Below are 26,720 nucleotides of genomic sequence, written 5' to 3'. Positions count from 1 at the left end.
TGTGGCTTCATTCTACCGCAGTCGCAGGTCCAGCCCCAGAGCTCACTGCACCTGTCAAGGTAGAAATTCCACCCCAGCACACGTACCCTCCACTCGTATCATAAACACAGGGATTATATTGTACTGAAGCCATGCTATGCACGACTACGGGGAGTCTAAATCCGTTTAAAGAATAAACCCTAAACATTAGTGAAAATGGAATTTCAGCGTCTTCCCATTATCTGGGAGTAAAGGTATGAGATGGTGTAGCTTTCTTTTAATAAGGGTTCACTGTAAAGCTTTCTCTCGTTCTCTCCATGTTATCAGTTTCCATTGATGAGGGCAGTGGCTCCCAAATGTTAGCCTACATCAGAATTGTCTGGAGGACTTGTACAAACAGATGGTTGTCCCCACCCGAGGTGTTCTGATTCTGTGGGTCTGCAGGGGCCCCAGGAACTTGCATTTCTTAGGGGTTTGCAAATGATGCCGGTATTGGCCTGGGAACCACTCCTGGAGAACTGCTGGACGAGGGGATTTGGGAATGTTGATCAAGTCCTTAGCTTTTGCCCTTTGCTGGCTTCTTGACAGGTGAAAAGGGCTGTGAGCACACTTAGCTAGTTTTCAGGCCTGGAGGTCCTTCCGAGGGCGGGGTGAGGCTAAGCCAACCTGCCTGACACAGGCAGGGGTGCCTTCTCTGCTCTCTTGTGCCCTCCCTGATGGCAGTTCTGTGCTTCCAGCACACAGCAGGCAGCTCTCTCGGAACAAGTTAGTGTGCCAAACACAGAGATGTGATGTGGTGGGCTGGTTATCCTTATTAGAAATCATTTCTAACCAGATAAACCATTTCCTAGAGGCCCAATGTTTGCTTCCCCCGTAGGAGGGCAGATTGGCTGGATGGGAGATACTGTTTTCTACCCCCACGTAATGCTTTGGGAGAAATACTTGCAGATCCCAGCCTGTGGAGTTTTAAAATTACCCACTAGGCTTGTAGTTGTGGAAAGAACATTGCCGTTTTAGGACCTTTCTGTGATCTCTTTTCAGAGGCACAAAGGAGTTTGATCTATGTGGAGAAGTTGATATTAAATTTTCATAAACATCCAAGAAAATGAAAACAAACTGTATGAGCTATGCCCAAGCAATGGAGAACATAGTTGTGTTAATTTAAAATGAGGGCACAATCTGGGATACTGTCCCAGCCCCATATGCAAATATACTTCTTTCTTCCTCCAGGAAGGTATTCTTGTGTCTTATTGCCCCAGGAAGCTACTAGAGCCAATCAGTGGTCCTTTTTTCAAAACAAGGGATTGAGACAGGAAATGTCCACTACTGCCTGAGATCAGAGTTCGGCTTCTCCGCCCTGCACTAGTGCCCCTTGCGGCTGGGTCAGTCTTTGTGGGGGACTGTCCTGTGCATTGTAGGAAGTTTAGCAGCACCCCTGGCCTCCACCCACCAGATGCCAGTACCAGTCCTGGCGTTGTGCCAAGCAAAAATGCCTGTAGGCATTGCCGACTGTCCTCTGGAGTGTACAACTGTCCCCAGTTGAGAATCACTGGATTGGGGTGATTATGATACCACGACCTTTATGGGAAATGTTGATTGACGTCTTTTACAGGCTTGTTATGGGACTATTAAAGGGTAGGGACTGACATTTCAACTCAGGTATTGGCCACCCATTGTCTTGTAAAAGTGACATAAAATACAGAAAGCCGATTTTCCGGGTGAGTCCTGGGCCTTCTAGGACCCAGGCAGAATTGCAAGATGCCCTCCCCCACTCCCACAGGCCTCCTACTGCCCCCTGGGGCCTCCATCCAGACGTCCCTGGGCCTGCCCTCTCTCCGCTTTCCTCCCTGCCCGCCCAACAAAAAGCCCTGCGTTCTTTACTAGTCTTGAACCAATTAAAAGTATTGATCTAAACTGTGAATGACCAGTCCACCGAACCCTCTTTAGGGGTAATTGTTCTTCACAAGAGCACTTTATTGACCGGGTGAGTCTCCTGTAGGAGGATGTGTACGAAGGCATCACGGGCCCTTTGGCAATCTCTTGCCTGGGCAAAGCCTGGTTCAGGATCATGAGATCGCAGGCTTTACAGATGTGGAAATACTGGGACAAGCAAGACTGAAAATCAGAAGCTTAAACAAAAAGGCCTCTCTCTGCACCCACCGTGGATCCTTACTGTTCATCAAAGAGCAGCCCCTAAACATTCAGAGAAAACAAGAGCCACATGCACTTTTTGGTTAGATCATCCCCCCACCCACACACACACTTTCTAAGCATTATTCGTATTTCAATTGATTGGCCCATTTGATCCTCTTAAAACTCATTGAAAACATCCTCAAGCATACATTGATTTTCTTTTGATGTTATGCTTCGTCCACAGAATTAATGTCATAGTGACTGTTAAATGCCATTCCTTTTTGTGTTATTTGTGATGGATAGTGGGTTCCCTCCCCCACTTCCCCTTTCGGTTCTGTTAAAGAATAATTCTGACCTTTGCTAAAATCAGAAGGAAGCCCTTATTCCAGACTGCTGCAAGAGGGGTATTGCAGTACGGGGGACGATCGAGTTCAACTCCCAATTCAGCAAGGACACTGGGGATTTATAGCCACTGAGAAGAGAGAGGGGTCATGGATGGAAAGTTAGTAAGAGGAGAGGGTAAGGGTAGGGGCTTCTTGCTAAAGGCAGGCCAAGGACTGAGACATTGACAGACAGAGGAGACTGACCAAACTTGACTTGGGCCCCTCAACCTTCTTTCCGACTGACCTTGGGCTTGTCCTGAGTCCACTGACTGCCCACTTAGTCCCATCTTAGCGGGAGCCCTGCTGACTTAGTTTATCAGATTCCTTGTCCCCCACCCTCCATATCTAATCACCCTGACCTGCCTTCCGCAAAACTCCTGTCAAGTCAGTATATCCAGAATCTCCTTTAACCTTGATACCCCCTTAGTCATTTTCCACCCACTGACCCCGCACTGTGCTGTGGCTATAACCTTCCTCTGTCCATGCTGTGTTCAGAGTTGAGTCAGGTCTCTCCCCGACTGCAAACCCCGTTTTAGTACTCCCCATGAATGAAGTCTTCATCACCGTCTGTAACAAGTATCTGAGTATTTTTTAACAACATCAAAGGTGGGGAGTGAAGAGCCTGACCAGAGAACCAGAATAATTCTCTCTAAACTGACTTAGCAGGATTCTTGCAAAGACTGGGCTCTGCAGGCCTGGCAAGGGCAGGAAGGCACAGAAAGCCAAGGTCACGGTCTAGCCGAGGAGAGGGCTCCTCTGAGGGCGTCCAGGTCTCTTCTCACAGTTTCTCTGCAGTGGTGGCTGCACCTCAGAACCCCCTTGGAGTTCTAACACCCAGAGGCCTGCCCCCAGGCCCAAGTCTACTGGAGAACAACATCTCCAGACAGTTCCCTCACAGCTGATTCTGCTCCACAGCTAGACCCAGAACCTCTTTTCTAAACATGTCTAGTCACTCTACATAGGAATAGTTCCTAAAATGCCATGCTTAGGGACCAAAGATTCACCACAAGGCACTGACAAGACAGAAGATCGCTTCGCTCTTGGGGTCGGGACGAGAGCCAGACAGGAAATGGTGCGGGCAAATGAGCTCCCCAATTCGGATTCTTCTTCCTGTTGCATTTCCTGTAAGGTTTGGTGTAAACAAGAGGCTCGCTTACTTTTCACTCAGTTGCTTTTCAGAATTCTCTTGGTCGGGGAACGTCACTAGCCGACAGCAGAGCTGTCAGTCCTCGACGTTATCTCTCTCAGTGACAGCACCATTAATTAAGCAACTCTTCAAAAACAGATTTAAGAAAAAATGTGCGTGTGTCTGTGTTCAGGTTCTCGATCTGATGTGAGGGGCAGCTCTGAGGCTGTGACTCCTCCCTCAGGCTGCATAAGCCCTGCCCCATTTTCTGTGGGGAACAGTGAGAGTCCCCAGTTTTACATAAAACACTGTAACAGTTGAGCTTCACTATCTGCCCCTCAGCCCCTCGGCGCAGGGGCGCTGCTGGGCAGAACTGTCCCAGAGAGTGACCAGTGGCCAGACCTGGGCTAGGTGAGGGGCCTTACTGCTGCCTGAGCCCTGCCCCGTTCTGTCCAGGGAGGCAGAAGAGGAGCCATCACAATTCATGTTTTACAGCAAGGCAAACGGAAACTCGGGTCCTTAAGGATACATGGCTGGAAGGTGCTGGATCTTCCAACTCCCATTCATTCCCTGATGACATCGGGTGCTTCCCAGGAAGCAGAGCGAGCTGGTGTCAGCGGGCTCAGGAGAGGGGAAAGTGTGGGCAGGAACTACAGGCGGTGTGACTGAGGGCAGAGGGACAGGCCCTTGGAGTAGAGAAAGCTGCTAACAAGGGTCTGAAGAAAGGAAGGAAACAGCACCTGCAAAAGTAATGTTATTTCTGGGACTCCCCTTCCCCCTAACCCAAGAAATGAATCAACAAGTCGGAGAGGTACCATCTTTCTACTGGTCACCTAAAAATAAAAAGACCTTTCAAAGTGAGAGGCAACAACTGTTTCAGACCAACAAGAATAGCTAACTATTGGGGTGTCATTCAGTCAGGCAGAAGCCCCAGTGATGTTCCGATTAGGAGACAAAGGCAGTGGGTATTTATGAGAAAGGGAAAGGGAACAATTACATCCATAGAAGGAAGGCATCTCTATCAGTGCAGGTAACATAATGATGTTAATTCTAAATAATGTTTTTAATTTTTAATCCAGTAGTCATCATATAACTGCTTTCTTGTTATTTTTGTAAACAGTTATTATTATTATTATTATTAGGAAACGATGTTGCCCTAAGCCCAGTCCAAAGGTTATTTTGCCTTGTTTGTAACATTCCAAGGTTTGAGGTATAAAACACGCAAGAATACAAAAAAGGTGGTTCCTCTGACATGGCAACTCCGGCTCCATTTTAAACTGGCTCCGTTAATATTATAGTTGACACTCGATTGCCTCCAAATATGGTTAATCTTTTTTTTTTTTTTTTTTTTTTAAGTAGACAAAATACTGATAACGGGAAAGGGACTAACAACAGTAAGTGCCCTCTGCTGTGCAGGGTCCTCTACGGAGCTTTATTAAACACTGCTTTTCTTAATGCGTTTGCTTTGTCTAAAGGTCAAGTATATTCTTGAGTAGTGGGTAGATTTTTGTGGTTTGGTGAGTTTGCCACAATTAACCAGCTGTAAACATAGTTTGTAAATCTTTTTTATTTTTTCCTTCCTAGCCCGAAAACCTGTTGTACTACAGTCAAGATGAGGAATCCAAAATAATGATCAGTGACTTTGGATTGTCCAAAATGGAGGGTAAAGGGGATGTGATGTCCACAGCCTGTGGGACCCCCGGCTATGTCGGTAAGGACGGTGTGTGTGTGTCCCTGTGTGTCAGCTTCATTAGGCTCCTTAAATCTTTGACCTGGCACATGTTCACAACTGCCTTCATTTCCCTTGAGGGAAGAATAAAAAGACTGAGAGACACTGGGGCGAGTTAGAAGGGAAATTATTTCCCTTGAAAGCTTCTAAGGGCCACACACTACATGGGCCTGTTTGATTTTAGTGTTGGCCTGACTGAAGGCGGGGAGTTGATTTGGGTGAATTCCTGGGTTCTAACACCAGAAACATTGCATGTATATTTTTTTAGGTGGTTTACAGTGAGGCGCTGAGGTGACCGTAGGTGCAGACAGAGATAGGACATTTAGAATGTTGAGGTAGAAGCAGCCAGAAAAAAAATGTTGGCAGGAAGACTCTGGTTCAAACCTTGACAAAGTCATTCTCTTGAATTAGCCAATCCTGATATGTACTGGAGAAGCCAAGAACGAGAGTTTTCCCTAAAGTCAGAAGCCCATATTTTTTTGTACTAACCAGAGAGAAGGCAGAGAAGGCTACTGACAGATCCCAATGTGTAGATACTGAGATTCATCTTCTGTCTTCTGGGACCTGGAGAAGGGCTGCCTGAACTGTTTGTGAAGTTTTTTGAGACTTTCTCTTATGCGAATATATTCATTCATTCATTCAATCATCAACTGTGTATTAAAGTGCCTACTATGTGCCCAATGCTGTTTCAGGCACTGGGGTGACAGCAGTGAATGAGACAGACTGGGCGCATTCCCTCATGGAGCTTACATTTTAGTTGCGAGTGACAGACAATAAACAAAGAAACAAATCAATGAAAGTGTTGTTTGAGATCATGGTAAGTGCTACAAATAAAAGAAAACAGGGGCATGTGATAGAGTAACAAGGGGCGCAGAGGGATGGGGACTGAGTTAACAGGACAGGGAGGAAGATAGAGGGTTCCAGGTAGAGGCATCGCTTGTACAAAAGCCCTAAGTGGGAAAAAGCCTGGGGGAGGGTAGAGGCCAGGAATGTCTGGGAAGAGGGTTAAAACGGAGGTTGGAAAAGTTTTAGGAAATGGGCACCAAGGCTAGTTCTCATCATGCAAACCACGATGGCCTTTCTTAGTGGGAACAGGAAGCCTGCCCTGGAAGAGAGGGAGGAGTGTTATACCAACATCATCCTTGCTTGTCTTTGGGTATAATTCGGCTGCCTTCCCTGGCTGGCTGAGGAAAGGGGGCCACACACTACATGGGCCTGCGGGCCCAGAGCATTGTGGGAAACTCCAAGTGACCTGTGAAGCTCTTCACAGCCTTTCAAGTACGTGGATAATAATGGGTGTTATGTTACAGCTGTTTCATTTCTAAGGAACTCAAAGGAGAGGAGGGAAGAGCAGGCTGCAGGAAACACAGAACAGCATGGGAGAAAAGGGGTTTTAAACGGAGGAGATAAAGCTGGTGTAAATGTGGCGGGGGATGAGGGTGTGATCTGCGCCGGCGGGGATTGTGTCTCTGGGTTGTGTGCATGCTCCAGACAGAGAAGGAGAGATTGTTCTGATCATGTTTCAGAGGCAGCGCAGCCTTGATGGAGATAATGGCATGTGAGCAATCTCCGTTCTGGGAGAGTAAAGTGACGGTTGTGGGAATAGGCTGGACCCCGTCAGGCACACTTAGCATCAGGGCTGCGACACACTTGTGGATGCATGTGTGTGCCTAGTGGGTGGGGGTCGGGGGTGGGCGGAAATTTGAGCATGTGAAGGGGGTACGTGTGCAGTTTCTCCAGCTCAGTCCCAACCATTAGGCAAGCGACACATCAAAAACCAAGGGACAAGCTATTCTCATTTCTTTTAAAAGACGGGCAAGAGAAAGCCTGTTCCAGCCACCGACATTAGAAAATGAGAAGCCCTTTGAGGTCCTGGTGTCCGATGTCTTTGCTGGGGTGGCTCTGCTTTTGTATCAGTCTAGTGCCCAGGCCACCCCAGGCTAAGAAGTGTCGGAGGGGCGGGGGCTTCCCAGTGTCCCCCCGTCAGAAGGAAACCCGCTCTCAGGCTGCGATGTAATGTTCTGACAAAGAATGTCCATATTTACATATGCATCAGACTCTTCTCACATTTGGCTCTAATGTTGGAAAGCTCTAGCACTTTCTAAATTGAGTTTTACTTCTTTGCGTCTTGGCAGAGCCCACAAAATGGCAGTTTCTCTGGGTTTCTAAGTGGCTGCCATCTAAGTGGTCTGGTTTTGTTTAGATGTCAGACGCTAATGAGTCTGGGAACTGGGAACAATGTTTAGATGTGGCCCTTGCTCTCACTACCCTAAGTGGCAGCCAGTGGAGCCATTGGGTAATCCTGTTGTCAGATACTGAGTTTTCTATGAGTGGGGAGAGGGAAAGAAGGACTGTGGGAATACAGCAATTCTGTTTGTTCATGTGTCTGGAGCACTGAGATTCTTGGAAGACTTTAGAAGCAGGAAGGAGCCATCTTGGGGAGCTCACATCTACATAGACGTACCTCGGGTGGTGGGCTGTGTTTCCTCCCCTACAGTCTACATTGCAAACTCCTATTCAGCCATCAAAGCCCAGCTTACATGTTACCCCCTTTTGAGTGCTTTTTTTTTTTTTTTTTTTAACAGGACTTTATTCAGGAACAGTGGGGGGGGACAGTATGTATTTCCGGGACTTTTTTTTTTTAATTGGGGAACAGTAGTGTGTTTTTTCCAGGACTCATCAGCTCCATCCAAGTCAAGTTGTTGTCCTTTCAATCTTAGTTGTGGAGGGCGCAGCTCAGCTCCAGGTCCAGTTGCCGTTGCTAGTTGCAGGGGGCGCAGCCCACCATCCCTTGCGGGAGTCCAACCGGCAACCTTGTGGTTGAGAGGATGTGCTCCAACCAACTGAGCCATCCGGGAGGCAGCTCAGCTCAAGGTGCTGTGTTCAATCTTAGTTGTAGGGGGCGCAGCCCACCATCCCTTGCGGAAGTCAAACCAACAACCTTGTGGTTGAGAGCCCGCACTCCAACCAACTGAGCCATCTGGGAGCTCAGCGGCAGCTCATTGACTTCATTCTAGTTGCGGAGGGCGCAGCTTGCTTGTCCATGTGGGAATTGAACCAGCAGGCCTATTGCCCAGAGCTCGCTCTCTAACCAACTGAGCCACCCGTCAGTCCCTGATTTCTTTCTTAATATGCATCCTCTCCTTTGTCATCCTGGTTCTTTGCCTGACTCCTTTCTCGTCATGGCTCTAAGTACATTGCATCCGGGCCCCATACCTTGCTGTGGGTTTTTCTATTCATCTTTGCACAGATGCTTGTAGTTTGAATAACAACCCAAGGTTCATGAAAGTTAGCGATTTTTTTCTTTCCTCCCCTTGCATTTGTTCAGCCTGTTATGGATTGAATTCCTGTTCTGTGCCGTGCACAGTGGTTTGGTGTTAGGGATACAGATATGAATAAGATAGCCTCTGGCCCTCATCATGTTCTCAGTGTCACTGTGAGAGGCAGAGGGCAAATAGCTACACTGAATAAGGTATGGTAAGTGCTATATTCCTCCCCCATTCAAGACTTAGTTCTTTAGTGCCTACCCCCTGTTCTAGGCAGTAGGGATGCATCAGTAGGTAGAAAACAGATGATGGTCCCCCTCCTCATAGTATTTACATTTGAGTGGGAGGGAGACAGATGATAAGCGAACAGCTAGGTATGTTAATTAATATCTTAGATGGTGATAAGTGCTCTGGAGAAAACTGAAGCAGCAGAGAGAATAGCAAGTGTGTGTATGTGCGTGGTGGGCGTTGCAGTTTTAAATGTGGTGATCAGGGCCACCCTCACTTAGAAGGGGTGGCGATGGGGTAAGGGTCTGATGGAAGTAAAGGAACCAGCCATGCTGTTATTTGAAGGAAGAGCTTTCCCAAGATGCTGCGACGGCCCCAAGGCAGGAGTGAGTGGGCTGCCAGACAGCAGGGTCACAGCAGATGAACTCAGCAGAGAAGTAGCAGGCAGGGCATGTGCAGACCCGACGCAAGCCATTGTGAAGACTGTGGCTTTTACTGAGGGCGCCAGAAAGCCTTTGGAAGGTTCTGAGCTAACGCATGTCATAATCTGACCTTTACCAGAATCCCTTTAGTGGAGAGGCTGGAATAAGGAGAAATGGCAGCGGCTGGGACAGGCTGGTGGAGCCGAAGTGGTGAGCAGCTGTCAGATTCCAGATATAATTGGAAGGTAGTGTCATCAAGATTTTCTGAAAAATTGAAAGACAAATCAAGGATAATTGCATGCTCTTTTGGCCTGAGCACCTGGAAGTGTGCAGCTGCCTTTAATCGAGGTGCCTGCGGGAGGAGCAAGTTGCAGAAACATCACCAGGGGTTGGAGTTATGATTTGTTAGACTCTGCAAGGTCAGGGAGGCAACTGGAAGATGAGTCTGTGGTTCTGGAGAGAGAGCCAGTCCGGTGCCGTCGGTTCTCGGTATACATGGTCGTTATGCCCTGTAAAGTCACCATGGACACTGAATTAGTGACTCCTGGGCCACTGCTCCAGGGGAAATGCAGGGTTAGGTGCCTGCGGGCCTCTGATCACAGCGTTCTTAGCAGCTGATGACACAGAACCTTGTTTCAGGTGTGTTTCTCTTCAACGACACCTCATTTAACATTATTGTTGGTTCACTGACATTGACCTCATGGCCAACAGCGCTGTCACCACGCCTGAACGAGGCTGGTCGAACACATATTTTCTCCATAAGGCACATCCCAGCCTCCTGTGCTAGAACCCCACACAGCACCTCCGCGCACACTCAGGGGCTGCTATAAACAGTGAAATCAGCAAAACACACAACCATGAGAAAACGGGGCCCCAACAAGACTATGAAAATGATACAGTGTGAGAATGGAAACGAGGGCAGGGTGGTGTCACGTTTGACCTCCCCTGGGACGTGCACCTCCAGGCGACTCGAAGCTTTGGCCACTCTGCTCATGTCCACACATGGCCTTGAAAGCATCACGAGTGCTGATGTAGGTGCTACAAATAAGTATTAGCAAGTAGGTAAATTAAACAGTACGGAATCTGTGACCGATGAGGACGGACTGTATTTGGGAGCTGATGGCATCTGCACGCATCTTAAAGCCGGGAGCCGGGGTGAAATTGCCAGCGGAGTGGGTGTCGATGGAGGAGAGGAAAGCCCCCCAGGCTGAGTCCTGGGGACCCAGGGGGACGAGGAGGCAGCAGCAGGTAAAATAGGAAGAGTAGCAGGGGAGTGTCGTGTCTGGAAAGTGCTTCGAGGAGGAGAAAGTCCCACTTGTCAGTTGTTGCTACAACTAAGTCAGGTAAGATGAAGACTGGGTGAGTGCTGACCACCGGTTTAGGGGACCTTACATTATGACTTAATGGAGCAATTAATTATGTCTGTGGGAGGCTGGCTGTCAGAGTCATGCTGGAAGAAGGTGGAACAGGTCTTTGTAAGAGGACCCCACATGCTATCAGCCCTGGGGTGGTCACTGCCAACCCCACGTGTCCCCTGCAGTAGCTACAAGGTGGGAACACTATTTGGGACCTTGGACAAAGAGGCCACAGCCTCCTTCCTGCGGGGCAGCTTTCCACTTGAACAGGGTAGAGCCCAGCCCCATTTGGCATCTGTGAGGGAGAAGGGAGTGCGTGCTGGTCTCCTGCTCTGATTCCAGGGTGACGCCGTCACACAGCCCAAGCCAGGAGCAGAGGGTCACTGTCTGCTTTCACCTTATTTCAGACTCCTTCTGGGTTCAAGTGTTGGTTTCAATGTGTGAATGCTGTTGCTTTGTTGTTATTACCTAAATGACCATTTAGCTGAACACTTAATTTTGCCAACAGGAAGATTATTGCTTCATTTTAAATCAGCTCTCTAATAACGAAGAAATAATGCAAAGAGGGTTGTGTATCCCAAGTATCCCAATGCACATGGTGCTGTAGAAGAAGAGAAAGGAACCCAGCACTTTGAACTTCACTCTTGACCCTTAACCACTGTCCAGATCGTATAGGCCCTTTAAAAGGAGCCATGGCCTTACAGTGTGACGTGCGGGCTTGGAGCCATCCATGTGAATTGCATGGCCACAGGCCATGCAGAGGCTCCTGCAGTGGAGTGTGGCTGACGGGTGACACAGGTCCCCATGAGGTGGCATGTTCCCGTATGAAGTCACCGACACATTTCAGAAGCAACAGCACGAGTACAGGTGAGATAGATCAGCAAGTGGAGAAAGACCAAGGGAAAACTGTGGAGGAGGCAGGATTTGAAGGAAGGATGGGAGTCAGGGGAAGCTGAGGAGAGTGACAGACGCAGGCAAGCAGGAGATCAAAGGCCCAGAGGCATGAATTGCTTCCGGAACATTCTGGGGAAATGAATAGACTCACTTTGCTTGGAGTGGGGGCATGAGTGAATAAGTACTTGGAGGCAATTTAGGAGAAATTATGGGGCCACCTGGTAGGAATCAGCTCACCAGGATCACAGGGTGACTGTCATTATGGCCTTGACCTGCATTTGGATCCATTTAAGTAAGTCGGGTAGAACCCCCCTGTGGTGTCACCAACAAGAGAGGAACCCAGAGCTAAAAAGCGAGGCACATTACTTATGTGACCTGTTCTGCAGCTCCAATGAAAACATCCAAATGGGCTCTCCTGATTCACTGGATAGAAACAGGAAGTCATAGAAGCAACCATTTCAGTCCGGTACTCGAGAAGAGACTAAAGACGACAAATCTACTCCTAGTCGGTAGAGAAAAGCCTGTTGTTTTATTTCTTGCTCTTGCTATTGCACACCGGTGCGATTTCTCAGATGCTGTGGGTCTAGTTCCCCTGGCTTCACAGAGAAAATGAAATGATTTTAAAAGAATCTCAAACCTTTGTCTGTAGAGTAAGTGACCAAGTGTCTTGCCAGAGGACGGCAAGCACGTGTTCTCTTGCTCGTAAGCAGTAGGAGTGCCAAACTGCACTTGAGGAAGGACTAGAAGCCTCGGTGGGAGAGCCTTCCCGTGCTCTGTGAAGTGTCCAAGTTAAATGAGACTCTCTTTTGTCACTGAGCCTCATTGAATGATGACCAACCCCTTTGCCAGATTTCATGTGAATTGCACACCAGTGACCACGCTTTTTCATTGTTTGATGCTACTCAGAAATAGGAAGGAGATTTCCACCTGGTCCATCGTGTTCGTAAGCAGAATTTTGTAATGGTTCTGTAGATGGAGGCCGATTGCTATGATCCTTAAGCTGTGGGAAAGAGCCCTTCTGGTTTCGTCCATAACTCAGTTGGAGTGTTGCCTGCACAGCCGCAGCGTAAGGCTTTGGTCTCGCTCTGGCTTCACTTACTTAATATAGTTTTCATAAGTTTCGTTGTGCTCTCTTCTACAAGATGGAAATGGAAAAGAATTGGTCAACATTCCTGGCATATGTTTTTCGCACAGTTGGAGGAATGCTCTTAATTCATGGGATCAGTGCATTTCTAGAGCTTGATGTGGGACCTGAGGTCATGATGAGGTTTTAGAAACCAGTGGTTCCAGCCAGCGTTGTGTTGGGAGGAGGACCTTGTTGTGAAAGCCACCCAGTCTGTAGTTGGTGGCAGCCACAACAGTGGGGCTTGAATGCCAGTGTCCTATAGCATCTCTCTGTCATTAGTTAGATCTGAGGGAGGCCCGAGCCCTTCACGTCAACATCTGGGTTCTCAGTTTCTCGTGTGTCAGATCAATGGGCTGGACTAACTGACCAACATGATTTTTTCTGCTTCTACTATTAGGTATTTCTATAGCTATGTGACTTACTATCCTTCAAGTATATAAATATCCACATGTCAAGGATATTGACTGTCATTTTTTCCCATTTTCACTCAAACGAAAAACAGTTGGATGAAATTGATTGCCATCATTCATTCCTGTCCTCTTCAGCAGCCTAAGTCACAGCAGTTCCTTTCATCTTCCCTCCTCGTCCGTCTGTTCCCAACCCTTCAATCCTCACTCTTCTGTGTGGTTGTGTCCCCCCAGAGAGCTTGGTTTTCATTTGTTGTTCACTTCAATATCCCATTTTAGTACCTGGCTCTAAGCGTGACATCATTGTTCTCGTTTTCTCACTGAGACCTTCGTGTTGAAACAGGATTTTATATAACTGACACATTGGCATTCAGGGCACAAAAGAGAGGGCAGAGCACTCAGAGAAGAATTTTCTCTTTCCTTCTCTCTAGCAGCTACTTGGTGACAACGAGCCTTGAACATTTCGTCACACTGGGTGCTGCAGCCAGACCCCCTTTGTTAGAGAGGACAGGGCCCCCTAAGTCGGGAGACTTGTGGGCCCTCTCATTTTACTACCCGTGACACAGTGAAGATGGACTGGGACAAAAGCTGAGTTTCAGAACGTGGGCAAAGTAAACCCAGCCCTGCCTGGGGCGGGAGGCACTCCACATGTCCTGTCCCACTGACTCGCTCCTCACACTTTGCAAAGCACTTTTCATCCTTCTGGAATTTCTTAATGGCTCCTGTCAAAACCCTTGATACCAGGAGGGAGTTGCAGTACTACTCTGTTGGGTGGAGAGGGGGGAAAGCAGTATTCTGTAACTTACTCTTGTTTGTTTTTAATGATTAAAAAGCAAGACATTGGAATGACTTTACGTATCTTCTTAATTTTGAGGTGTAGCTCCTTGTCACATTTCAGGGGGAAGGACAGGCTTAAGTGCAAAGTAGCCATCCCACTGCGGTCAGAACTGGTTAGGGTACAGCCTGACTCTTGGGACAACCTATCAGGGACGCATCAGGCTCATTTGTTGCCACAGTGATCTGAAATACCTCACTCAAAACACTCTCCTTCCTAGTCCCACTGGATTCCAGGCCTCTCCCACATTTATACCACCAGCCGCCCTCCTGTTTTCCACTCCCTTCCCATTCCTTAGCCTCGTCCTCCACCCACCAGCTACATTTTGGCTTTGGTAGCGTTTGAATAGTCATCCAATTCAGATCAGATGGTAATTTTAAACCAGGATGGTGCTTTAATGGGGATTTTTCATGCCTGTGGTAAAATTTAAGAGGCTACTAGGAAAATCAGAATGAGCTGCTGTTTTGCGGTGCATTTTTAGTAACTCTTATGGAAGGATAAGAAAGCGCGAAAGAGCGGAGCTGTCCCAGGAAACTTCTGCTCCTCTTACCTTTGGGTTGAAGACAAACCACAGGCAAGGAATGGTTCTGCACTTCAGCTGTATTTTTACTTGCCAATTACCCAGATTGCTGTGCTCTACGTCTAGGTGAAGCAAGACCTGGTTATTCACATGCTCACAGTAAAGTCCCTTCTTAAGCCAGTTTTTTTTTCTCTTTGAATGCCCCGGCTGCTGAAAATCCTCCTATGACTGGAAGCAGATCTGGCTATTTAATTTCACCTCCTGTTGTAACGCAGTTCTTACTGAGGCCCAGTTCTCCTCGGAAATGTCTGTCTGAATTTTATTTTCCTTGATCTTACGAATTCCATGCACCATTTCTGAACAAGCCATGCTGGGTGGAGCTGTCTTCTTTCTCACCAGCTGTGGACACTCCTCAGGGACAGGAAGACTGATCTCTAGGGGCATTCCTTAAAGTGGGGGATCCCACACATGGCTCTTCAGCTGAGCTCAAGTTCTTTTCCACGAAGGCCTAACTCTCAAGACAAAGGACAGGTGCCCTTCCAATCAGGAAACTGAGGCACAGAACATGATGAGTTCTCTGAGATGCACTGGCACAGAGCATAGCCCTATAATTCTGTCCTCTGAGTCAGTGTGGGACCTGAGGTGACAGAGATGATAGTGCCACACTCTGTGTGTACGATCTCGTTGTTTTTAAAGCACTCGCATAGAATTTCAGTGCTCTCCCATCAGGCCACTGACTTCCCTACTAGGCTCCTTTCTGTTAAGAGCCAATCACATTGCCTGTGTGGCAGAGGAGAATTTGAATCCAGTGCCTCTGACCCCCCAGGTTCCATGATCTGCTTTCATGAGGCACTTGGGAGAAGCCATGATGCAAAAGGAGTCTTCAGTGCCTCTGACCATGACTGACATTGTTTCGGGCCTTTCCTTCCCCACTGTGACACGCATGAAATTCAAGTCAAATGTGTTTCTCCTCAGCCTCCTCAGGGCAGGGAGGCCAGTCAGCAAGAGAAACACATGAATCTGAGACTAAGCCGTGAGCCGCAGGCCGCCCCTCTGCCAGCCTCTTCTTGCTGACGTCATAGGATACGTGGCAGGTTGGACCTTTCAAACCCATTTTCAAAGACAGAGGCTCTTTCAAAGAGAGGGAAAGCTGCTGCCAAATCTTAGTGTTTCTTTCAGCTCTGTCTCAGCAGGTCGGGGAGATGGCAGGAGTTTTCCACCTCCAAAGAATTACAGAAAAAATGAGGACATGCCCATTTTTATAAGCAGTCTTCTGGAACAATTTTTTCTAACCTCCCTTTCCAAAGAATTCTAACTGGCGCCAATGAAAACAAAAGTTGGTTAGAGCTGGGCATTGCATCCCAGTAGCTACTTAAAGGATGGGGGAGAGCACAGGGTGATGGAGAGGGTAGTCTTGATGGCCCCTGGCCTGGAGGTGGGAGAGGGTAGGAAGCAGGGTGGGGAGGAAGACAGAGGGCCAGAGAGAATGCGGAAGGAACACAGTCTCCCTTTCCCCCCATAGCGGCAGAGCCATTAGGTGCCTTGGTAAGCCAGGTTCCTCAGCCATCACAGGCATCTCTAATATTACGACAAAATGTCCTTGTTTCTATAGCACTATCTGTCAGCAATGGTGACCAGGAAGTTCCTGGATTACAGGATCTAGAATGGTGCCTGGATAGAGTGGGGGCTGTATACATGTGTTGGTGATTATGTGAGCAAAAGAATCAATAACTAAGTAAACAAAGGACCCACTGGATGAGAGGTCAGTATAGGGGGGCGTTAAGGCTCCTTACAACTCTGATTCAAGTTCTCATGACGTGCCCTTCCATCACACGTGCGCCCAGCTCAATCCTGACTTCTGGAGGTTTTCATCAAAATGAATCATCATAAATGATTCATGTGTGAATCATTTCCATTATGTTAAGCTGAAATCAAGGGAAAATACCAAATGATATCAAGAATTTGTGCATCCTTATTTCTAGGAACTAATAAAACCTGAGTTCTGGTTTTGCTCTGATGGCTTTACCAACTTTTCTTCCTTACATAATTACTACTAATTATATCTGTAACTTATGTGCTCAGTATCTGCTTTAAGCCTGATAACGATCCTGACAGTGGTGCTCTATTCATGGTCCCATTTTACACATGAGCAAAATGGAGGCCTTTTACTACTGCTACTGTTTCATCTTTATACCTATTCCTTTCCCCTTAGAACACGATGTATTCTTCCATCACCGCTGGCTGCAGCGATTTCTTCTCCCCTCCGTGTCTTGCCCATTCTTTCTATTTGTGCTGTCTCCATCATTTGACTGCTGGAGGTAATGTATTCTTTTCCTGAATATCTTCAGATTTTTATTTTTAGTAAGTTTAGTATTTTCAGAGTTTTATTTAGAGTGAGTGAAACTTAAGAATCAATACCACCTCCCCCATCTTGCCACCATCTTGTCCGTCTTGACCCATTCGTTGTCCTTGGGAAGGCAGCTGAGGCTGTGTTACTTCTGTGGTTTGTGTCTACAATCAGTGCTCTGAACAGTGTGCCAGGAGTGCAGGGGTCAGGTCTACCTTCCTCACCCCGTAAAGCCAGTGCCTCAAATGGGACCCAAACCATTAGATGATCGAATAGGGGGAGAAACCTAGGTCCCATTGTTCTGAACCAGTGGTTTTTATTTTCTGGCATCGAAGGCTGCTTCTGCCACCCCAGGATGCCCCCTCCTGATTGTATCCCTGCCCTTCACCCACTGGAAGTGGTATCTTTGAAGTACTGGGAGGGGTGGTACTCGAGCATCCATAGAGGAGCAGAAAACACCTTGAACATGAGCTTGGTAACAGGGTGAGATCTCTGTAATCTCATCTGTCTCAGCAGAAAATGCTCCTTAGCGCACCCTGAGAGCACAGGAATAGGGAAAATTCTTTTTCTACTTTAGAAGAGCACGCGGGTTGAGGACCATGGCCCCACCTCCACCCCTACAAGACAGCCAGTCTGGTTTCCAGGTACACTTGGTTGAGTCTTTCTTCTGTCTCTTTCAGTAAGGAAAATGGGCAACTTGATTGTTTTAAAGAAACAAGATGAAAAGTTTCTAACATGTTTTTCTTTTCTTTTAGAAATCTCTGGCGTCCTTCCCTTTCCCAGGAACCCTTGCTCTAAATCACTGTAATGTAGCTTGGTTTACAGAAGCCATTTCCCATCAAGTGGAATTTTCCACCGTGGATTGGTAGCGAGTCTCACAGCAGTAAATTCAATTATTTTAAATTTTAAACCTACTGTTTCTCTAAAGAGTGTAAGTAAAGCCTGGAGCTGAGAAAGACCGCATCTGACCACAGATATCTCCAGGAGCTTTCAGGGTGCTCTGCTGAGGCTGCATGGTTTCTGTGGAGAGTCACTTGTAGTTACTGGTATAAACTAAACAAGCCAATGGGACGCTGTTTCTGTGAGGAATAGCCAAGAAAACGGAATTACTAGCCCTCAAGATCCAAGCAGGAGGAGGTTCTGAGGGATCATTGAGCAGAATCACTTTTCTGCCCTTTAGCCCTAAAATTAGAAATTCTGGAATCTCTTTGAGACAAGCTTTTAGAAGGAGAGCAGCATGAATGGCGAACATATCCACACATAGAGAATGAGGGCTAATTCTGCCTCTTTTAATCCCAAAATTCATGCCAGAAATCATTTGCTTAAGGACAGGTATTCGGTGACCAATCTTACTTGTACCTAATTCAGGTCCTTCTCAACTGATGAGTTAATGTCAGAATTCATTAGTTTCTCTCTCTCTCTCTCTCTCTCTCTCTCTCTCTCTCTCTCTCTTTCATTCCCTTTTTGTCCTGTACCTACTCACCAGAAATAGTTCAGGCAGGTCAGTTTATTTGTAAGTCAGTCGTATGGAGCGTAGAAAACATTTTCTTACAGAAATAATGGTGTGTGTGCTGAGCAGGTTGGGTTCAGCTGAATAATCATTTGTTGAACAACCAGCATGTGCTACGCCCTGAAGGTACTAGAGATGTGTCCCTGTTGTCCAGCAGCAGGAAGTCTGGTATTTGACAATGACATTCACACAGCAGAGAAGGGATGCAGAAGTGGGCTGTGCCTGGAAAGGTACTCCAAGGCATGTGCCCCTCCACTTGAATATTTTCCTTCTGTCCTGGATGTGCCAGGAGACCTTCCTGTGCTGCCTGTGGGCTGATGGCATCACACACCAGCCTTTTAATGACTACTCTCTTTGTCAGTAGCTCCAATTAAGTTCTTTCCATTCTAAGCCTCCTCTATTAGAAGGTGTGGGGGTGACTAGAGTCAGTACCACCCTCCCACTGCACAGAAATTGTGCTGGGTACAATGAGAAGAGAAAATTACTTCTCCTTGATTAAGAAGTTCGTTGGCACCTGCAGGCGGTGTTGTGGGAGGTGGCATTGTGGTGGCATGACTCAGAGAACCCTTACCACCTTCCAGGGTTCCACATGGGCTGTGCTCTGGGCCTCGTAGGCCTGGAAGCGCATTTGTCTTCTGAAAGTTTGTAAATTGGGTGCTGGGACTTTTTAGAATTATAGCAGAGTTCTTGCCAGTGGTACAAGATTGATGACACAATCAATGCGAGGGAGAGTGGCTGGTTCTCAAAGTGAAAGGTGGTCTTTAAAAAAGAATCAGTGAGAAGTGGACTATTCCAGCATGACTTGCTATGGAAAAGGATCAAGAAAATGGTAGGATATTGGCCAAAAACCAGGCGAATTAAATATGTGGTGAAATAACAGAGCTAACTGCAGAACACAAAGCAGGAGAGAAAATACCACAGCTCATCTCAGGGGCTCATCATGATTTGGTCACCATATCAGATTGTCAGGAGGGTTTTGAATACTGCCTGAGTATATTTTTTGAAGAATTACTATGAGATGAAAAGTAGCTATTTAAAGTGGCGTAGGTCGGCTTGTTCAAACAATGTCCCAAAGAACACTGGGTTCCAGGAGTCACATCACACGTGAAATTAGAATTAAGGCTGTTAGTTGTGTGTGCCGCTATACAATGTTTAACTATCTTAAGCTGGTGAGAATATTATTTCCCAATGGGTGCCTTTGTCTTTTTTATCACGATATTACACTTCCTGCTTCATCCTCTGTGTTTCCAGTGCAATCAAGAACCTCACCAGAAGGGTAACTGATTCACCTGCCTCCAATTGGTTAAAAAATATTTATATTTCATTGAAGATGTAACCCAGATAGGACACAACCCCAAAAAGAAGAAGAACTGTTTGGCACAAATATATACTTCCACCCCCAGTATTGTGATCCTGATATTTACTTGTTAATCTTTTAGGACTTTTCCCCTAATATTCATGTGCTGGCCCTGCCTGGCGTCTTTTTGGTCAGTGGCCCCTTTTGTCAGTTGCCATAATCGAAGCATCTGAAAAAGACCCAGGGAATTTTTTTAAAAAATATATATAATATATAATATATACACACACACACAAACACACACACACATATAACATATATATTATATATTATGTATATTTATTTATTTTTAATTGTATTGGGGAATATTGGGGAACAGTGTGTTTCTCCAGGGCCCATCAGCTCCAAGTCATTGTCCTTCAGTCTAGTTGTGGAGGGTGCAGCTCAGCTCCAAGTCCAGTTGCCGTTTTCAATCTTTAGTTGCAGGGGGCACAGCCCACCATCCCTTGTGGGAATTGAACCAGCATCTTGTTGTTGAGAGCTCGTGCTCTAACCAACTGAACCATCTAGCTGCCCTTTTTTTTTTCTTAAACCACATACTTGATGGTATAAACTTTACCATTTAAACAAAATCCCGTATTTTAAGATTGATGTGTCATCGGTGGCTCCAAGAATTTTAACATTTCAAGTAACATCCAAGCTCCAAGTTGCATAAAAATCAGCCCCTTGCTTTTCATGTCTGTGCCGTGCTTTGCACAGTTCCCCAAAGTGGTGACTTTGGCAGCGGGCAGGGGAAAGACTTCATGTGCAGGTGCCCCCTGGTGTGCGGGCTCCTGGAGAAAACCGTGACCTTTTTCTTGTTTGTTTTCTGAACAATGGATGGTGGCCAGAGCTTTCCTCTTTCTAACTGGTGATGACTAGGGGGAGGATATTCTTTTAAAGATCTGTGCCCCCCACATCACAGTGCTGGGTCGGGGGGACTGTGAGGAGGGAGCACTCACGGGAACACAGTGTCAGCTCCTCTTAGGTGAGAAACCTGCTTTATAGGGGCCGCGTCTCTTTCCCACTTTGCACATCATGGCTCAGGGGATGGGCCCAGGATTTGCTCATAAACTGTGGAACCAGCTTCCTTCTCAGTGCTCCTTCCCCACACATCTGTCGCCTGTGGTACCTGTTGCATAACACGAGCAAAACTCCCATGCAGAGTTCCTGGTGCCTGTGTGCTGTTTGACGTCTGGTTCCATAGAGTGTCTCGGCCAGGCCGGCTCTCCTCTCCCCACAGAGCCCTGCAGACACCGTGACATGGAGGCCAGAGTGTCTGCCCACCAGCCTGGCTCTGTGCTCGTGAGATCTGCCGTCAGCTCTGCCAGGAGTCTTCTCTGCCTCTTTTGAACTTTCCATCGGGACATGAGGATGGCCCTGGAGTCTCAGAAATGTGCTCCTTCCTACCATCTGTGCCCGTGTGACCACTGAGGCCAGAACATCAGCTCAGAGAGCACATACCTCCTATATCAGCAAGACATTTACTGGGGTAAAGGGCTCCCTTGTGTCAGTTGCCATAATAGAAACATCTGAGAAATACGCTCTTAGCAGTTACGGATGCAGCCCGCTTATCCAATGGTCACTTCTCTAGTTTGCGAGTTTCTGGCTTTGTAGTTCTCTCTCCTTCTGCTACTACAATCAGGGTGAACATAGCAAGGGAAATATGTACACATTCATTTATTTTGCTCTTGTTAAAAAAATAAAATAAAGTCCAATTGGAAGTTTGGAGGGATTGGGGCTGAAACCGAAAATTAGACTTGGTGATTGTATTTCTTGCCATCATAACTAGAAACACTAAACAATAGTTTGTATACTTCCCTAGTCTTGCTGTGAAAGATTTACCATCAACAGAATGAAAGAGAGGATTTCGCTATAAGTTTTTCTGCACATAGACTTTCCTTACAGACTGAAGAAACTCTCATCTTAACACAGTATATTCCCACTGCAAAGAGCCGGGATAAGAGTGAGACTGACCTGAGTTCAAATCCCAACTGGTTCATACCTACTGTGTGGAGTTGGCGAAGGAACTTCCCTAAGGCTCGTTTTCTCTCTGTCAGGTTCAGATAAGGGTAATTGTCAAAGCTGTTGACAGGATTACAGCAGAAGATGTTTGTGAGTTACTAGTGTAAGACCCAGATCACGGCGGCCTCTTAGTTAGGGATAGGTCGCTCTGCGACGAAGGTGGTGTAGAGGCCACGTTCCAGCTGGCTCACTTTGGGCTCAGTCCCTCTTCACCCCCCCCCCCCCGTAACTTGGGGGTAATGATGATAAAGATGATTCAGCCCTTCCCCCCCCCCCCACAGATGGCTGGGGCCAGTGCGGTGACGCATCCCGAGCACATATAGCACACAGTTCCGCCTGTGAGAGGGGCCATGTCAGCTAAAGCTGCTTTTAGTTTCTGTACCCTCTTGTTTTCTGGAAACGCTGGGTAAGCAGGAGATTTTGTGTGTGAAGAAGACTTACGATCTTGTCGCGTATTTATTTACTTTGCACAGATATGTATGGCAGACCCTGCTGGGTGCCAGAACTGGGGGCGGTCCAACACTGATTTGCCTGTCACCACAAGGCTGGGAACGGGAAGTCTGGGGACAGCACCAAATAAGCCCAAAGCCCCAGGATGGATGACTCTTGATGAATAGGGGTTGAACCAAGGAAGTGAGGTTAAATAGCCCTTTTTCTGTTTCACCGGTGAGAAAATGAAATGACAGTACTGACAGACAACCCACCCCAAACCTTAGAGGGTGAACTAAGAGCAGGCCTGATGCAGGGTTCCCAAAACACAGATGTTACGTCTAACCTCTACTCGATTGTAAGCCCCCTGGAGGCGGAAGGAGGGGCTTCACCTCGATGTCCTCCCAGCGCCCAGAAGGGCCTGCACAGGGGCCAGAAGTGCCTCCTTGGATTGATTTGGGTGAAGTCACACCCCAAGTCCCAAACTGAATATACCTTTCTCTGACTCACTCTGGTCTAAGCTATAGTGCTCAGCATAATAGCTCTGCCATAAAATAGCCACCGTCAAATATTTGCTAATTGATGGATTTGATTTGATTGATATTCTCTAGTTACACAAACACACACACACACATACACACACACACACCGTCATGTTCTTTTTTTCTGGTTAGAAAAGCCAACAAATAAAACAGGTCATATATCTCTACTCAGTTTTTCATATCACAGATACTTCAGCCCAAGTAGCAGACTGCAAAAGCAAAAGCAAGACGAAACAACAACAACAAAAAAGCAACCCCCAAAAAACACTAAGAAATGTTTTATGTCAGGCATTCAAATCGTCAGGTTTGTGTCTCTCCTTTGTCATTTCACAGCTCCTGAGGTCCTTGCCCAGAAACCTTACAGCAAAGCTGTTGACTGCTGGTCCATCGGGGTGATTGCCTATATCTTGTAAGTATTGCTTGCCACCTCGGCTTCTTTCTTCCCTTTTACAAATTGTGGCAAAATATGCATAACACAAAATTTACCATTTTAACCCGTTTTAAGAATACATTTCGGCGCTCTTAAGTACATTCACATTGTTGTACAACCATCACCCATCCATCAGCAGAAGTTTCTCATCTTCCCATACTGAACCTCTGTCCTCATTAAACACTAACTCCCCGTCCCCCTCCCCCAGCCCCTGGTACCCACCATTCTACTTTCTGTCTCTATGAATTTTACTGCTCTAGGTACCTCATATAAGTGGAGTCATATAATATTTGTCCTTTTGTGTCTGACTTACTTAGCCTAATGTCCTCAAGCTTCATCCATGTTATAGCATGTGTCAAAATTTCTTTATTTTTTAAGGCTGAATAATATTCCATTTTGCATATGTACTATATTTTGTTTATCCATTAATGGATACTTGTGTGGTTTCTACTTTTGGCTGTTGCTATAATGCTGTTATGAACACAGGTATACAAAGGTCTGTGTGAGTCCTACTTTCAGCACCTTTGGGAGTATACCCAGAAGTGGGATTGCTGGATCATATGGTGATTCTATGTTTAACTTTTTGAGGAACCTCCATACTATTTTCCAAAGCAGCATCATCATTTTACATTTCCAGCAGCAGTGTACAAGGGTCCAATTCCTCCACACCCTTGCCAGCACTCATTATTTTCCACTTTTTGATAATAGCCTCCCTCACAGGTGTGCAGTGGTATCTCATTGTGGGTTTGATTTGCATTTTTCTTATGGCTAGTGATATTGAGCATATTTTTTTGTGCCACTTTGGCTTTTCTGGGGATGTAAACAATGATGAAAATATTAAGACATCTCTAAAAGAAATCACAATAACAAAAAAATGTGATGAAAATCAAAATTTAGCCTTTGGATTCCTCATTTCTTCTACGGTGACTTATCTCAACTACCCAGGCAGTGTAATCATAGGTCATAGGCTGGTTGCAGTTATTTCAGGATGATCCATTTTGGTTTTTGTTGTTATGTTCTGTTTTGCTTAAGTCCACGATAAAGCTATTTTTAAGTTACGATTTCTTTTTGCAATGATGCTTTCCAACACTTACTACTAAACATAATTTTAGGGTGGGTTTAGGCTAACTAGTTTCTATAATTGATAGGAAATGAATTTCTCCTCCTCATTGTCCCCAATGGAGGGAATCTTTTTAGCAGACAGAGCCCACTGCACACAATGGAAAACTGGGCATCCTCAGGGACTGCTGGGAACATACCCCAGCACCAACCCATCCCTCTGGCCCCCTGTTGGCTTTGTCTCATTACCTGAGAAGCAAGTGATCTTTCTATAGCATACATTCAACTGGGCAGCTTTTGTGGGTAAATTAGGAAAAAGAATAGGGGGTGATGGAGGAACAAGTTTAGGGGGATGGGTGAGATCAAGAATTTCGTATCGGGCGTGTTAAATTTGAGAGCCCTTTGAGATAGCTGTGAAATAGTGTATGCGCATGTGAAGGTCAGAAGTCAGGGGCAGAGAAACTGCCATATGGATCTGGGTATGATTTGAACACAATACAGTATTTGGCTGGGTTCAAGTGCAGTATTAAGTAAAGAAATACGGGACATCTTTACTTCTGTTTTAAGTATGAACTTGATAGTTGGTCACCACTAGCTTTGCTCCAGGACTTCGTCTCAGGTTGATTTCATGACTGTGTCAGACTTCAAAATGGCAGCCTGGGCTTCTGTTTGCCTTGGTGTTGTCCAGAGCTCTGAGAGCCTCAAGCAGAGAATGAGTGGACTTTGAACCTCTCAGTTGTACCTCCCAAGGTGTTCAGATCCTTGAGTGATTGGCCAGATATAACTTTAATTTGCTACGTCAATGGCTATGTGTGGAGAACCACTGGGCACACATTTATCATTATCAGTGTCAGCAGCTAGCATTTCTTAAGTCCCTCCTGTATTCCAGGCACTGTGCTAGGCGCTAAAGATATCACGATGACAAGGACATGGTGCCTCTCATCAGAGTACTGACAAGGTGTATGGCAGGACAAGAAGGTTCGTGAGTAGATTAAATGACATGCAGAGAGGCTTGTGTACAGTTGTAGGAGTCCCTGGCATGACGCACCGCTGAGGACGGGCATTCAGGAAGGAGGCGACACCATTCCAGGTATGTCTAGAAGGCTGGAGAAGACTAACATATGCAGAGAGGAAAAGAGAGCATTCCAACCTGGGAGGGATGCAGACACTGAAAGAGGTGCCTGAGGCATGTTTGAGGGTTGGAAACATTCTGTGAAAGGCCCATGGCCCGGATCAGTGTTCTTGGCACAAGGCTGACTCTGGGTTGAACTAGCGTTGGAAGTTAGAACTCAAAGATCTCAGTCTCAGATTCTTGCTCCTCCCCACTGGCCCATTGCGCCTGGCCTCCCCATTCCCGTCTTTCCTCCGCACACACATGAGCAAGGCCGCTGAGCCGCCCGTGACCAGCACACGGCCCCGAGGGCAGCCAGCCACCCCCTGGGGATCCGTGCAGAGCTTCTCGTCCTTCACATCACCTGCAATGGAAAAGCAGTTAGCCTCTGTAGTTTTTTGGAGTACAGCACTGTTATTTCATTTGAAAACCTGTCACTCTGAGGTATGAGATTGCAGCAGAGGAGGCTGTGACAGGCCACGGCACCCAATTTTCTCCTTTCTTTGTGCTATGCAAGCATTCCTCATTTTGTGGGCGCAGTTACTTGATGAATTGGTTCTCTGTGCATCTCCACACTCATTTCTATGGTATCCATCATTTGGAAGGAGAAATCATTTTTTCCTATCAAGGATCCTCATTTCTTAAAACACACATGATGGGTCCTTGTCCTGCCAGGAATCTCTGTGGGGATCAGGGCTTGCAAAAAACATCTTTGCCTGCAGAGCTCAGGCCGCTGTGAAGAAGTGAGCCTAGAGTTTGCGATGCCCCTGAGTGGCACATTGGTGTGCAGTTGGACAGGGTTGGCTCAGCCAAGACAGTGCAAGGTCCGAGGAAAGAAATTTCTCCACTCAAGATGAGAATCAGCATTTCATTGACCAAATTCAATGTTGTGATCGCACGTAGGCTGCCTTTCTTCTGCTAACTTCAAGGAGATAATTTAATGATCACCTGCCTAAGTGATACTCAGAGATACGACATGCTGTGGATAAAAACAGTGGATGTTTGTTGATATGAAAAATGAGGAAGCTCTTAAGGAGATTAGGCATTAGAGCGTTCGGGCAGCTGCATGGCTGGGGTTCAGTGACCATGGACATTGAGGACACTGACCCACTCTGTGACCTCTGGCCTCTCTACTTAGGGTAATTCCCTTAGTTTTTGGCTGGCCTCCTATTTTGTTCAGTTCTTAAAGCTAGGTCACATAAATATTGATTAGCCGATGCACACAGAATAATTAGTTTTGTATGAGTGAAACAGAATGCCTCATCTGTGTGCTACGTCCATTTTCTGAGACAAAGGATCATCTTCGCCAAGGCAGTCACCATCCTTTACAATGGTGACAGATAGATTGTGTCCCGGGGGGAGAGTGTGAACCCAGCTTTAGTAGGAGAGAATGGGGTGTCCTTACCGAGCCCCAGAGAAGCTGCCGAGCCTGGGTATTGTCACTACCTCAGCATAAGGAGTGTTAACACTAGTGACAATAATTAACGGGCATTGCCAGCAGGCAGCAGCCATCTTGCTATGTTCACAG

General features: G+C 46.7%; 1 protein-coding gene across 2 annotated transcripts in view; it reads left to right on the top strand.

The window, feature by feature from the left end:
* Nucleotides 1-26,720, top strand: part of CAMK1D (calcium/calmodulin dependent protein kinase ID) — a 376,228-nt gene that overhangs the window by 314,063 nt on the left and 35,445 nt on the right. For both annotated transcript variants that reach the window (XM_074324976.1, XM_074324975.1), the window contains exons 5-6: nt 5,206-5,332; nt 22,926-23,001. In XM_074324976.1, the coding sequence (XP_074181077.1) occupies nt 5,206-5,332; nt 22,926-23,001 (203 nt within the window). The remainder of the gene's footprint in view (nt 1-5,205; nt 5,333-22,925; nt 23,002-26,720) is intronic.

This window comes from Rhinolophus sinicus, linkage group LG02 (assembly GCF_036562045.2).
Source record: "Rhinolophus sinicus isolate RSC01 linkage group LG02, ASM3656204v1, whole genome shotgun sequence".
In the NCBI taxonomy this organism is placed as follows: Eukaryota; Metazoa; Chordata; class Mammalia; order Chiroptera; family Rhinolophidae; genus Rhinolophus; species Rhinolophus sinicus.
This window is presented reverse-complemented; position numbering and strand designations above follow the sequence as displayed.